Source organism: Oncorhynchus mykiss, chromosome 22 (assembly GCF_013265735.2).
Source record: "Oncorhynchus mykiss isolate Arlee chromosome 22, USDA_OmykA_1.1, whole genome shotgun sequence".
Taxonomy (NCBI): Eukaryota; Metazoa; Chordata; class Actinopteri; order Salmoniformes; family Salmonidae; genus Oncorhynchus; species Oncorhynchus mykiss.
This window is the reverse complement of record NC_048586.1, coordinates 12625485-12638994: the sequence shown is the minus strand read 5'-3', so window position 1 is coordinate 12638994 and position 13510 is coordinate 12625485. Positions and strand designations below refer to the sequence as shown.

The window sequence follows — 13510 nt, the reverse complement described above, 5'->3', positions numbered from 1 at the left end:
GGTTCCTCTCTAGGTTTCTTCCTAGGTTTTGGCCTTTCTAGGGAGTTTTTCCTAGCCACCGTGCTTCTACACCTGCATTGCTTGCTGTTTGGGGTTTTAGGCTGGGTTTCTGTACAGCACTTTGAGATATCAGCTGATGTACGAAGGGCTATACAAATAAATTTGATTTGATTTGATTTGATTAAGTTTGCTGACGACACAACAGTGGTAGGTCTGATCACCAACAACGATGAGACAGCCCATAGGGAGGATGTCAGAGACCTGGCAGTGTGGTGCCAGGACAACAAACTCTGCCTCAACGTGAGCAATACAAAGGTGCTGATCGTGGACTACAGGAAAAGGAGGGCCGAACACGCCCCCATTCACATCGATGGGGCTGTAGTGGAGCAGGTCGAGAGCTTCAAGTTCCTTGGTGTCCATATCACCAACAAACCATCATGGCCCAAACACACCAAGACAATCGTGAAGAGGGCACAACAACACCTTTTCCCCCTCAGGACACTGAAAAGATTTGGCATGAGTTCCCAGATCCTCAAAAAGTTCTACAGCTGCACCATCGAGAGCATCCTAACCGGTTGCGTCACCGCATGGTATGGCAACTGCTTGGCATCTGACCGTAAGGTGCTACAGAGGGTAGTGCATATGGCCCAGTACATCACTGGGGCCAAGCTTCCTGCCATCCAGGACCTATATACTAGGCAGTGTCAGAGGAAGGCCCAAAAAATGATCAAAGACTCCAGTCACCCGCGTCAGACTGTTCTCTCTGCTACCGAACGACACATCCAAAAGGCTTCTTAACAGCTTCTACCCGAAGCCATAAGACTGCTGATCAGTTAATCCAGGTGGCCATTTGACCCCCCCACCACCCTTTGTTTTTACACTGCTGCTACTCGCTGTTTATTATCTATGCATAGTCACTTTACCCCTACCTACATGTACAAATTACCTCGACTAACCTGTACCCCCTGTATATAGCCTCGTTATTGTTATTTTATTGTGTTACTTTTCATTTTATTTTATTTAGAAAATATTTTCCTAACTATTTCTTGACCTTCATTGTTGGTTAAGGGCTTGTAAGTAAGTATTTCATGGTAAGGTCAGCTGTTGTATTCGGCGCATATGACAAATCAAATTTGGTTTGAAATGGGTCAAATATTGCACCTTTAGTAACTAAAAACTGGAAGCCCTATACAGTGTGTAATCTTCATATAGGGCTAACCCCCATGAATAGGAATGCAAAAACAGATATATTTTTGCTGACATGTAATCACAGATATTGGACTTTTACACGGTCCCTAAACCATTTAAGTGCTAGAAATAAGCATATTGCCTCATTTTTGGCTCTGTTAAGGGAGGAGTTAGACCATCGATAAAAACAAAGGGTGTACCTTGCTCTCTTCCATCATCTGATCCTACAGTAGATACGGTGCATTCGGAAAGTATTCAACCCCTTCCCATTTTCCACATTTTGTTAATTTACAGCCTTATTCTAAAATGTATTAAATCATTTTTCCTGAATCAATTTACACAAAATACCTGAATAGGTTATTCGAAATGATTGCAAATTTATTACAAGTAAAAAACAGAATTACATTATTTACTGAGTATTCAGACCTTTTGCAATAAGACTCGAAATTGAGCTCAGGTGCATCCTGTTTCAATTGATCATCCTTGAGATGTTTCTTCAACTGGATTGGAGTCCACCTGTGGTAAATTCAATTGATTGGACATGATTTGGAAAGGCACACACTTGTCTATATAAGGTCCCACAGTTGACAGTGACATTCAGAGCTAAAACCGAGCCATGAATTCGAAGTAATTGTCCGTAGATCGCCGAGACAGGATCGTGTTGAGGCACAGATCTGGGGAAGGGTACCAAAATATTTCTGCAGCATTGAAAGTCCCCAAGAACACAGTGGCCTCCATCATTCTCATTCTTACTGCACACATTTAGTTAATTGCTGAAAAGCTTTAAGATAAAATATAAGTCATATTTTCAGGGTCAAAATCAGGTGCAATAATTGACTAATTATTGATGGAAATATTAAAAGTATTAAACATATGGTTTTATAAATCCTTGTGGATTAGTAGAATATTGAAATAAAAGACAGGCCTACTTCTTATTTGTTAAATTCTGAAAACAAACGTACTTAGTCATAATAGAACAACAAATGAGGAAATTCAATTGCCAGGGTTAGAGCTTCCAAGCCCGTTCTATTCATTAATATTTATATGGTAGGGACGTCCCAATGATTCGTGATAGCACGGACCAGCATAGAAGCAAAGACAGTACAGTATGAAGATAATTAGAAACTGCTTCTCCAGTATACATCCTCGATTACGCTTGTGGGCGTTGCCATGGCGACGTTGGCGAGCTAATAAACTCATGCACAGAAACACATAATCGGGTCTAACGGTCGAATCTAGTTTGTACCTTTAGATTTCGATCAAATTAACCATGGAAGAAATGTTAACTTCTCTCATTTACTAATAAAATCCTGACCTGGTCTGCTTCACAAGCGTTTCCGGAAATTTTGTGATGTTGCACCTGAAACTCTGTGACAGATGTGCGAAAGAATTTGTCGCACCTCATTTACGTCATCAAAGAACAAAATGTACACTTCTTTGAATTATGAACTGAGCTTTGTTGCTTTAAAATAAGTAAGGTGACTTTAACAAGGGAGAAAACTATTGCCTGAATAGAGATTTACATAACTCATGTCAAGATGAGTTGAAAAACTGTTTCATGTGTTATGCAGCTGGACCTGAATACAAAAGCAGTATGAAAACAAAAGGAAGTGCGGAAAACAAACTTGATAGCTTCCATCAACTGTGCATTATAAATGTTGATATTATGTTGAAAGTTATATAAAAACTGTTGCACACTGTTACACTGATAGAACAATGGGTTAGTTATAAAAAATATTTGCTGTTATCTTTGCCACAAGCACTTTCATTGCACTGATGTGTTCCGACTGGAGGAGGGGGCGTGTACTGTCACTGGTTGAGCTTCTGTTACGTAAAGCCGCTTGATGCTGTGACCACCAGGCAGACAGGAGCTTCAAGATTTGCCCTTCCAGACCTATTGGTAGATATCCTATTTTAATTCTAACTTCATAGCTAGGCTATAGAAATATAGCAAATATCCACCATTGGTCGAACCTTAGTTTGAGGATGCTTCCTGACTAAAGAAGCCATTGAACTTTACTAAAGTTTGTAAAACTTTCACTGAATTTATGGCAACGGCATATTGGCCCCGAGCTCACATTCGTAAAGAAGAATTAAAATACAAACTGGCAATCGCATAAATTATCAATCATGTAATCGTTCTATATTGCAGACGTGTAATAACTATTGTTATTACTGCTTCAATGCACACGTTTCATATTTGTTAATTGTTAACTCACTTCCCTAACAATGATCACATGCATTCTGTTATAAAGTGATGATAAAAAAAATATGGAATATATTTTTATTTGTTTTGTTATTAAAACACACACACAGATCAAGCAGTGTTTCCATAGGAAGGATTTTAAAGCGCAAAGATGGCGGCTTCCTTGCTGAGGATAGGGCGACTTGGCTCTCTCAAGGTAATGAAATGTCATGCACATAACCACAGTATTCTTTAAAGTTTTAACGCACCGTTGTTTTCGAAAAGACACCTATAATAACCTGCTCCTTTGTTTTTCCATTTGTGCTGAGAAAAACTTGAGTTGTGCGCTTGATTGGATTTTAGAAACATGGAAAGCGCTAGCAAACGTTAGATAACTTAGCTATCCAGCTAACGTTAGCTGTATACTTTTCATATCAAGTGCACACGTGGTTAATTTAGAATATGAGAAAATATTGAGTGAGTAAACAAGTTGTCAAAGTATATAGCTATATCAGCTATTTATTTAAGATTGTGACCGCTCGCTAACTTTCTATACGTAAACGTTGATGTTAGCCAGCTAGATGGCTGGGTGGTGGGGCCTACTCGCCATGGCACGAATCTAGTAGGAGTAGCTAGTCTTCTGCTATAGCTAACATATCTGCGCTTAAATGTAATAGCCAACCAACTCAACATTGACCGTTAACTAACTGCAAATCAAGTTTTGTCTGACAATTATTCGTTTGTTGACGTCATGTGAATTGTCACTAATTCGTGTGTACTTTGATCAGTGCGTGCAGGCGGAGAGCTCTTTGAGGAGAGCTCCTGCAGCTGTTGCCTTATGCACGAATGCTGGTGGTCCCAAGAAGCCCAAGAAGAGCAGTTCAGAGAGTAAGTACAATTATTTGTAGTGTATGATACTTGAGCAGATTAGTGATGTGGAGTTCACGAACGATTGGTTCTTTTTGAACAACGCTTTTTACGTACTCGAGTCATGATTAGTTGTGCATTTAAGCATTTCGCGACACTCGCAATAACATCTGCTAACCATGTGTATGTGACCAATAAGATTTGATGATTTGAGTGACTCGTTCATTTAAGTAGTTTGTTTGACCTGCTGACAGAAGGGTTGGTATATGCTCCTGCGGCGCTAGAGTCAAATCAAATTGTATTTGTTAAATGCTAAGTAAACAACAAGTGTAGACTAACAGCCCATGTGCTGGGATGGGAGGTAGATGCAAGTGCCTAGGGAACGTATTAAGACCCCTTGACTTTTTCCACATGTTGTTACTTTACAGCCTTATTCTAAAATGGATAAAATAAAAATCAGTAATCTACACACAATACCCCATAATGAGAGAGAAAACAGGTTTTTAGATTTTTTTTGCAAATTTATACACATTTAGAAATAGATACCTTATTTACATAAGTATTCAGACCCTTCGCTATGAGACTCAAAATTGAGCTCAGGTGCATCCAGTTTCCATTGATCATCCTTGAGATGTTTCTACAACTTGATTGGAGTCCACTTGTGGTAAATTCAATTGATTGGACATGATTTGGAAAGGTATGTAAGAGCAAAAAGCAGGCCATGAGGTCGACGGAATTGTCCATAGAGCTCTGAGACAGGATTGTGTCGAGGCACAGATCTGGGGGAAAGGTACCAAAAAATGTATGCAGCATTGAAGGCCCCCAAGAACACAGTGGCCTCCATCATTCTTAAATGGAAGAAGTTTGGAATCACCAAGACTCTTCCTAGAGCCGGGGGACTATTTAATCCATTTTAGAATAAGGCTGTAACATACCAAAGTGGAAAAAGTCAAAGGGTCTGACTACTTTCCGAAGGCGCTGTATATACAGTACCAGTTAAAGTTTGGACACACCTACTCATTCAAGGGTTTTTCTTTTCTTTTTACATTGTAGAATAATAGTGAATAGATCAAAACTCTGTAATAACACAGAATGATGTAGTAACCAAAAAAGTGTTAAACAAATAAAAAATATATTTTAGATATATTTAAATAATATATTTTCTTTAAAGTAGCCACCCTTGACCAGCCTTGACAGCTTTGCACACTCTTGGCATTCTCTCAACCAGCTTCGCCTGGAATGCTTTTCCAACAGTCTTGAAGGAGTTCCCACATATGCTGAGCACTTGTTGACTGCTTTTCCTTGCCTCTGCGGTCCAACTCATCCCAAACCATCTCAATTGGGTTGAGGTCGGGTGATTGTGGAGGCCAGGTCATCTGATGCAGCACTCAATCATTCTCCTTCTCGGTCAAATAGCCCTTACACAGCCTGGAGGTCTGTTTTGCATCATTGTCCTGTTGAAAAATAAATGATTTTCCCACTAAGCTCAAACCAGATGGGATGGCCTATCGCTGCAGAATGCTTCATAACTATGAAATAACATATGGAATCATGCAGTAACCAAGGAAGTGTTTTTTTTGTTGTTGTTTTTTTTGGTACATCTTTTGTATACCACCCATACCTTGTCACAACACAACTGATTGGCTCAAATACATTAAGGAAAGAAATTCCACAAATTAACTTATAACATGGCTGGTTGAGAGAATGCCAAGATTGTGCAAAGCTGTCATCAAGGCAACGGGTGGCTACTAAACAAATCAAAATATATTTTATAATATTTCTTTTTTGGTTACTACATGATTCCATGTGTTATTTCATAGTTTTGATGTCTTTTACTATTCTACCATGTAGAAAATTACAAAAATACATTACTAAGGTTGCTGCGTTCTATGTTGGGAGTCATTTTATATATTGCATTGATGGTATCGCATTTCTATAACTAAATAGTTCGAAGATTGAGAATATAAGAATAAGACTACATAATGGCAGTTTGTCGGACAGAGGTCTCTCTCGAGCTATCACCAGCTTTCTACTTCCTTAGGTACGGATAACGTGGTTGGAGGAGTTAGTACCATGGCTAGTATATGGATTTTGATTGGTTTACGGTTAAGTTTTTCTCTAACAAAAAAGCAATTTTTTTTGCAAAAATGTGCAAGAATTGACATTACCAATAAATGGAAATATGTTCAGAATAAATAGACACGATATGCAAAAACCAGCTCCCCCTCAACAGAGATCGATCATCTCGAAAGCTAAAGCAGATAGCTTGCTTCGGCCCACCGCCTAAACGTTGAAGTTCGACTTCATGCATCTCTGTTTTGGATCTATTCCAAAATGCCTGGCTGTTGCCTCGACAGAATTTTGCTTTGCGGATTTCATCACTGCTAGCTTGAGTTAGGTGTTTTATTTTTTAATGCACATGACTGTGGCAATAATCAAAGGCTTTGTCCATGGTAATCTCATTTAGACCCTAAGTTTATTTGAAACGGGTGTTTATTTGCTGAAATATGTCGCCATGCTCAGTTTAAAAAATTTAAAGTTTTACGATACTTTGTTTTTAAGCACACTTTTACAAGTCTGTCACAAGTGACCGCTCCAATAAGCCCCCTATGGTGAGCAACATTTGAATGAGAAGCTTGTAGAATCATGACTCAAGTTTAGATCATTGTTCGCCAGCAGGGTGCCCTGCGTGCTCTTGGCATCAACGGACTCGAATGAATGAAATGAGTCAAAATATTTGTTATTTTGACTGGACGAGAGAAAGATCAGTCAGTAAAAAGAGCCCAAATTCCCATCACTAGAGCAGATGTCAATTCTTGAGCACAGTGAGAGTGCTCAAATTGTGGTACAAGTATAATTAGGCAAATAGACTGACTAACTCCAGAAACTGACCCTTTTGCATCATTTTGTTGGATATTTTACAAAGGCATCAAATACTTGGCACACCATGACAAAGTGAGAGACTAGGCTGTGAACCATCTAGAGATTTCATTTAGCTGTAATAAAAGGGCCCAGTTCGGCATTAATCTGTTGCCCCAGGAAGAAGAGGATGAATACCCAGTGATGGCAAGACTGAATAAACACCCCAATCTGGCTGATTAAACACCACACTTGTGACATGACCACTCCATTTGTCCCAGAAGATTTCTATTTGTTGTGAGACTTTTAAATATGAAGTATTGTGGAACATTTCCATAACTAATCACTCCATAATCCTGCCTTTACTGAAGATTGACCAGCACTGTCATTATGAAGTTGCATAGAAGAAAGGTTTCAGATGCTGAAGACGGTGTGTACAGTAGGTGCCAAAGACATTGGCAGAAGTCAAGAAGATGTTTGGAGAAGAACTGAAGATGATAATCTAACTGAAGTCATCTAGGCCTACATGCTGAAGGGAAAGTGACGCTCAAATGTTCTTGGTTCCCTGGAGCATAAAGGCTGAAAAATCTAAAATTCTGAATCTTCTAGAGATTTTTTTTCTGCCTGCTACTTGTACCACAATTTGAGCAATTATCTTGGCTAGTTTAACCATTTAAAAAAAAATATTAAGTTGTGGTGAACATTTTGAATTTAAAGTCTTCCTTCCCCAGGTGTCAACATTTCTCAACTTTCAGTAATAGGCATATAAATCTGTTATTTTTCAAATACCTATATCCTTAAGTTGAATTGTCAATTAAAGTTAGTCTTATCTAGTTGCCAATTTTTGTTTAGTGGCACATAAGCACTTCAATTATGAAACTATACTTTGATTCACATTTGGGGTTTTTAGGAGGCTGGTGAGAGGGGGACAGTTCATAATAATGTCTGGAATGGATTAGTATCAAACTGTGTTTTTATACCGTTAAGTGTGCTCATTCCAGCCATTACTGAGCTGTCCTCCACAATTAATGTGCCACCAGCAGTCCATTTTAATATTACAACAACACTTTTTGTACCCATGCTTGAAATTTGACACTTGTCTAGTCACCATATGTGTCTTGCAAAGGGACATTCTTGAATACTCTGGGGGTAGCCATGTTGTGCTGGGTAAGTTTCGTCCACATTTTTATGGAAAAGTTGGTGTCCAAGCCTTTTAGACTACATAGAGTATGAATAGAAGTAAATAAATCCTTTGTTTTCACCCCTCCTCCGTCCTAGAAAAGTCCCAGGGCAAAACATACTTCGATATAGAGAAGCTTGTCCCACACAGAACATATGTGGAATTTCCCAGGAAAGACGCGACACCAGCAGCTGCTGCCGCAGCAGAACTTGCTGCCACCCTCAAACCTTTTGAAGCAGTTGCCGCAGAGCCAATTGTCGCCACCGCTGAAGCTGTAGCAGCTCCCGCTGCAGTCGAAGCCACACCAGTTGTAGAAACCGTTGCCCTCTCAGGTGAAGCAGTTGCTGAAGCCGCTGCACCGACTCCAGCCGCTGCTCTGGTAGCTGAAGCTGCCCCCATTGTTGAAGCCATTGCAGTTGAAGCCATTGCAGCCGAAGCCACTCCCATTGTTGCTGCTGAAGCTGCTCCCACTGTTGAAGACATTACAGTTGAAGCCATTGCAGCTGAAGCTGCCCCCGTTGTTGCTGCTGAAGCTGCCCCCGCTGTTGAAGCCATTGCAGCCGAAGCCACTCCCGTTGTTGCTGCTGAAGCTGCCCCCGCTGTTGAAGCCATTGCAGTTGAAGCCATTGCAGTTGAAGCCATTGCAGCTGAAGCTGCCCCCGTTGTTGCAGCTGAAGCCGTTGCAGTTGAAGCCACCCCTGCCTTTGAAGCTGCTGGTCCTGCTGCAGCTGAAGTTGCCACACCCGCTGTTGAAACTGCCACTGAAGACGCACCCGCTGTCGAAGCCGTTGCACCCGCTGAAGCCATTGCACCAGCAGCTGAAGCCCCAGTAGAGGTCGCCCCTGCAGAAGCTGCCCCTGTTGAAGCTGCGGCTGAAGCCCATGTTGAAGCCGTAGCAGAGGTTCCAGTAGAAGCTGACCCAGTTGAAGCTGCTGTAGAAGATGCCCCCGTTGAAGCTGCGGCTGAAGCCCATGTTGAAGCCGTAGCAGAGGCTCCAGTAGAAGCTGACCCAGTTGAAGCTGCTGCAGAAGATGTGGCTGAAGCTGCCCCCGCTGAAGCTGCAGCCGAAGCCCCTGTTGTAGCTGAGCTTGTGGCTGAAGCTACTGCAGAGGTTGTAGCTGGAGCTGCCCACGTTGACGCTGCCACTGAGGAGCTGGTAGACACCTCCCCTGTAGTGGCGGAGGCTGCAGGAGAGGAGCTGATTGCAGAGGCCCCGGCTGATGCAGTACCGATTGAGGCTTCTGAGGGTATACACCCCCCCCCTCCCCCTAAACCCTTCTCTCCTCTCTGTGGACCCTACAGTCTACCAACAGTCATATTTGTATTCCCATTTGATGTTAATATATTATAACTGTAAGGATAACTTGTAAAGATACCCCAAATCACAAAAGCGCTTTTTGTTCTTGCATTGGGCAGCTTATTGGCTTATCTTTTTTAGTGGGCTTATTTACTCCATGCTACCACACTTCTACATTCCAGCCATGTAGACTCAAGCCACACAACCCCATTCTCCTCTTTGTATTTGTGGTCCTTCTGGGATTGTGTGCATTAACTTGTAACCATGCTGCTTTGACCACCTTGATGCATGCATCTGGATGCATCATCATTTTCTCATGGGTTCATCTGTGATGGCCTGCACTGATCTGCTTGGCTCAGTGTCTTTCCGCACTTTATTTTGCCATATTTTTCCAGCACTCACTAATTCTGAACTGCCCTCATCTTTGTTTCTCAGCCTCTCCTTTCTATTTTCACTTGATCATTGTGATGTCATTTACCTGCCAATTAATGTATTTGCACAACTCCTCATATCCTCGTCCTCTATTCCCTTCACCAAACATTGTTTCAAAGACTTGATTCTCAATGCCCCTAATTTTGTTTTTTTATAATTAAAACTACTGTTTGGCGTGTTTATGTTAAAGATTATTTGTACGGTTAATGCTAAAGTTACTGTGTACTGTCAAAAGTAATGTTATGGTCATACTAACCGACCAGGGTTTTGGCCAGTCTGTTGCCTCTGGGCAGCTACTGACGGATTACATTGTGAAATGGGGTCTGATTTCCTACTCTTCCCTTGTCGCACTTGTTTTACCCAGGAGGTGCATGATATCAGTTATCTGTAATTGATCCCCTCACTTCTGTATTTGTTTGGTGCTGTATGAGATTACTTTGGAAATGTCAACTTTCCATCCACTTTGTGGTCAATGCACTCGGTGAGTTTGAGTTTGCACCTTGGTTGCTGTGTGTGGAATTAAACATGAGTAGGGGAAGAGGTTGTCAATTATTACCTTTTTTTATGTACATGAATTGGTTATGCAGGGATTTAAATTGGACATCTCAATCTCAAATATAGATCCAGTGTCTGCCAAGTGATGCTATGAACTTGTGATGCCTAGCATGACACGGAACTTATTTAACCTGTTACCTGACCTTTCACACTCAATCCTTTCCTCTCTTACCCCTGTAGATGCTATACTGTCTACCACTCCCAGGTGCTGTTTTGTGCATGAGGGTTTAGGTCACAGATGTGATTTGTTTTTTTTTTTATCATATGGTTTAAGCCAAAGGGGCATGGTCATAGTTGGAATTTCTGTGAATGAATGGAAAATAATTGTATTTTCTTGGACTCTCAGCTCAACTGGACCCCATCCAGAAGCTATTCCTGCATTCGATCCGCGAGTATTCCTCAAAGAGCGCGTAAGTGACAGAGTTATTTTTTTTGTGTGTGGCTAGCGCTTCGGTTTTGCTTACAATCACACCCTTTGTCATCAAGCTGACGTTTAGGCCTATTTTTCTCTCTCAGGGCTAGTGGTGGTTTGGTAGATGCAGGCCCTGCATATGAGAAGAACTTGGCAGAAGAGCTGACTAAACTCCAGAGGCTGTATGGCGGTGGTGACCTCACAGCTTTCCCAGAGTTCAAGTTCCCAGGTTAGTAGTTTTATAAAGGTCATGAATCTTTAAAAAAAATGCGTTACATAGAATTCTCATCTCACACCCTTTCTCTCCTTCTTCAGAGCCCAAGTTGGAGGAAGTTGCCCCCAAGTAAACATCACCAGTCAACTTTTCTGTTGTCTTTTCCTGTCAATCTGTTCTTTGAAGTGGACATCTAGTAATAATTTACGTAGGCTACTATATCAAATCATGTTCATTAATTTTGTTTGTGGGGTATACAGCTGTTTCCGAATATCTAGAAATTCTCTAGCAAATTAGTCTGTATTAGACGTACGTGTTGGAGGACAAGCTGATGCTGCGCTTTGAGCTGTGAAATATGCTTTTGCATAGGATGAAGATCCAGAAATGTTTAAGTTGGATAAGGGAAAAATAAACTGATCCATATTGTTTTACTTTTGTCTCCGTTGCATGTTTCATCCGACAGTGGATCAATATGTTGTAAGTCATCATTGTACATCACATGCAATGCTTAAGTCAAGAGACTACCCATACACAATCAGTGGCCAGTTTATTAGTGACACCCATCTAGTACTGGGTCGGACCCCCCTTTACCCCCAGACAGCCTGAATTATTTGGAGCATGGAAACGTTACCGCCAACAGCTTGTACTGTTGACACCAGACAGAATGGGTAATGGACTCCATTGTTGGTGATAGCGTACCAATTGGAGACGCTTCTTGTTTTTAGCTGATAAGAGTAGAACCCGGTGTGGCAATCTGCTGAAATAGCCCATCCTTGACAAGGACTGACGAGTTGTGCGTTCCGAGATGATGTTATTTGCCTGTTTGTCCCGCCTGTTATCTTGCATGATTCTTTCTGTTCTTCGACCTCTCAATGAGCTGCCGCTACCTGGATGTTATTTGTCGCACCGTTCTCGGTAAACCTAGACACTGTCGTGCATGAAAAGCTCAAGATGCCTGCTGTTTCTGAGATGGCACCAATGATCATACCACGCTCAGTCGCTTAGGTCACTCGTTTTTTCCATTCTAGCGTTCATTCGAACAGTAACTGTGTGCCTGCTTTATATAGCAAGCCACGGTCATGTGACTCACTGTAGAAGCAAACTATTTTTGTGGATTGGGTGGTGTACCACTCAGTGTATGTATTGTACAACTGCACATAAATTCCTATGAATAAGATGAATACAGATTTGCCTTAACCTTTAATTACAGATGCTGTATGTCCACATATTAGATTTGGGGTGCCGTATATTGATGGAACATATCAGTGGAGGTTGCTGAGGGGAGGACGGCTCATAATAATGGCTGGAAGGGAGCAAATTGAATGGCATCAAACACATGGAAACCGTCTTTGTATTTTATACCATTCCACTAATGCTGCTCCAGCCATTTCCATGAGCCCATCCTCCCCAATTAAGGTGCCACCAACCTCCTTTAAAATGTGTACTTTTTTAAATAGGGCAGCAGGTAGCCTAGTGTTAGTATTGGGCCAGTAACCAAAAGGTTGCTGGTTCAAATCCCTGAGCTGACTAGGTGAAAAATCTGTCTGTGCCCTAGCGCAAGGCACTTAACCCTATTTGCTCCTGTACGCATCTGATAAATTACTAAAATCTACTTTTTATTTGGCCCAAAATTCAAAAGGCACTCGCACCTCTGAGCAATCTCTTTGCAGGTGCATGGCAACAGAGGAACAAGATGAAGGAAAAAGGAGGGTGCTGTGGTTGTTTCGACTATGAAAAATATAAAGAAGAAATTCCGAGACAACTCAGTACTGAACGTGTCTACAGAAAACTGAGTGTTGATCCCCACACAGGTGTTCCAAAGGGATATATGCTCTAATCTGGAGCAAGCCCTATTAAACAACCTTATCTCAACCTGAATATGAATATCTTTACTGCAAATCTGCCATAGGTCCATGCCTGTACGTTTTACCGAAATTACACAAACCTTAAAACACAAGGCAATTATCCAGGCAGGCCAGTGGTTGCAGGAATAGGCTCAATGCTAGAGCCATTGTTGAACTTTGTAGACTTTTTAATTAAAACTCACGTGCAAGCATTGCCATCATATGTAAAATACTCTATAGACTTCATAAACAAGATCTCATCAATAACGGGTTTAAAAGAAGACTATTCTGGTCACATTAGATGTCGAGAGTCTATATGCCAGCATCCCCCATGTATGTGTGTGGAGGGTGGGGGGGCTGGCAGCACTAGCACACTTTGGGAGACAGAGATACTAATGAATATCCACCAACAAACTTCATTCTAGAGCTGGCAGAATATGTTTTGACGTATAACTATTTTAGGTTTGATGATGAATA

The 13510-nt window shown here is 41.3% G+C and overlaps 1 protein-coding gene across 2 annotated transcripts; it reads left to right on the top strand.

The window, feature by feature from the left end:
• Positions 1–2957: 2957 nt before the first annotated feature.
• Positions 2958–11620, top strand: LOC110501412 (fibrous sheath CABYR-binding protein). 2 transcript variants are annotated; one of them, XM_021578962.2, is made up of 7 exons: positions 2958–3088; positions 3505–3590; positions 4162–4261; positions 8378–9526; positions 10910–10973; positions 11080–11204; positions 11291–11620. In XM_021578962.2, exons 2-7 carry the CDS (start codon positions 3546–3548, stop codon positions 11320–11322), a joined length of 1515 nt encoding a protein of 504 aa, XP_021434637.2. In that variant the 5' UTR covers positions 2958–3088; positions 3505–3545; the 3' UTR covers positions 11323–11620. The 2 variants fall into 2 exon arrangements, with proteins under 2 accessions (XP_021434637.2, XP_036814649.1); XM_036958754.1 differs by having other exon boundaries at positions 3003–3088; positions 3525–3590.
• The last annotated feature ends 1890 nt before the right edge of the window (positions 11621–13510 follow it).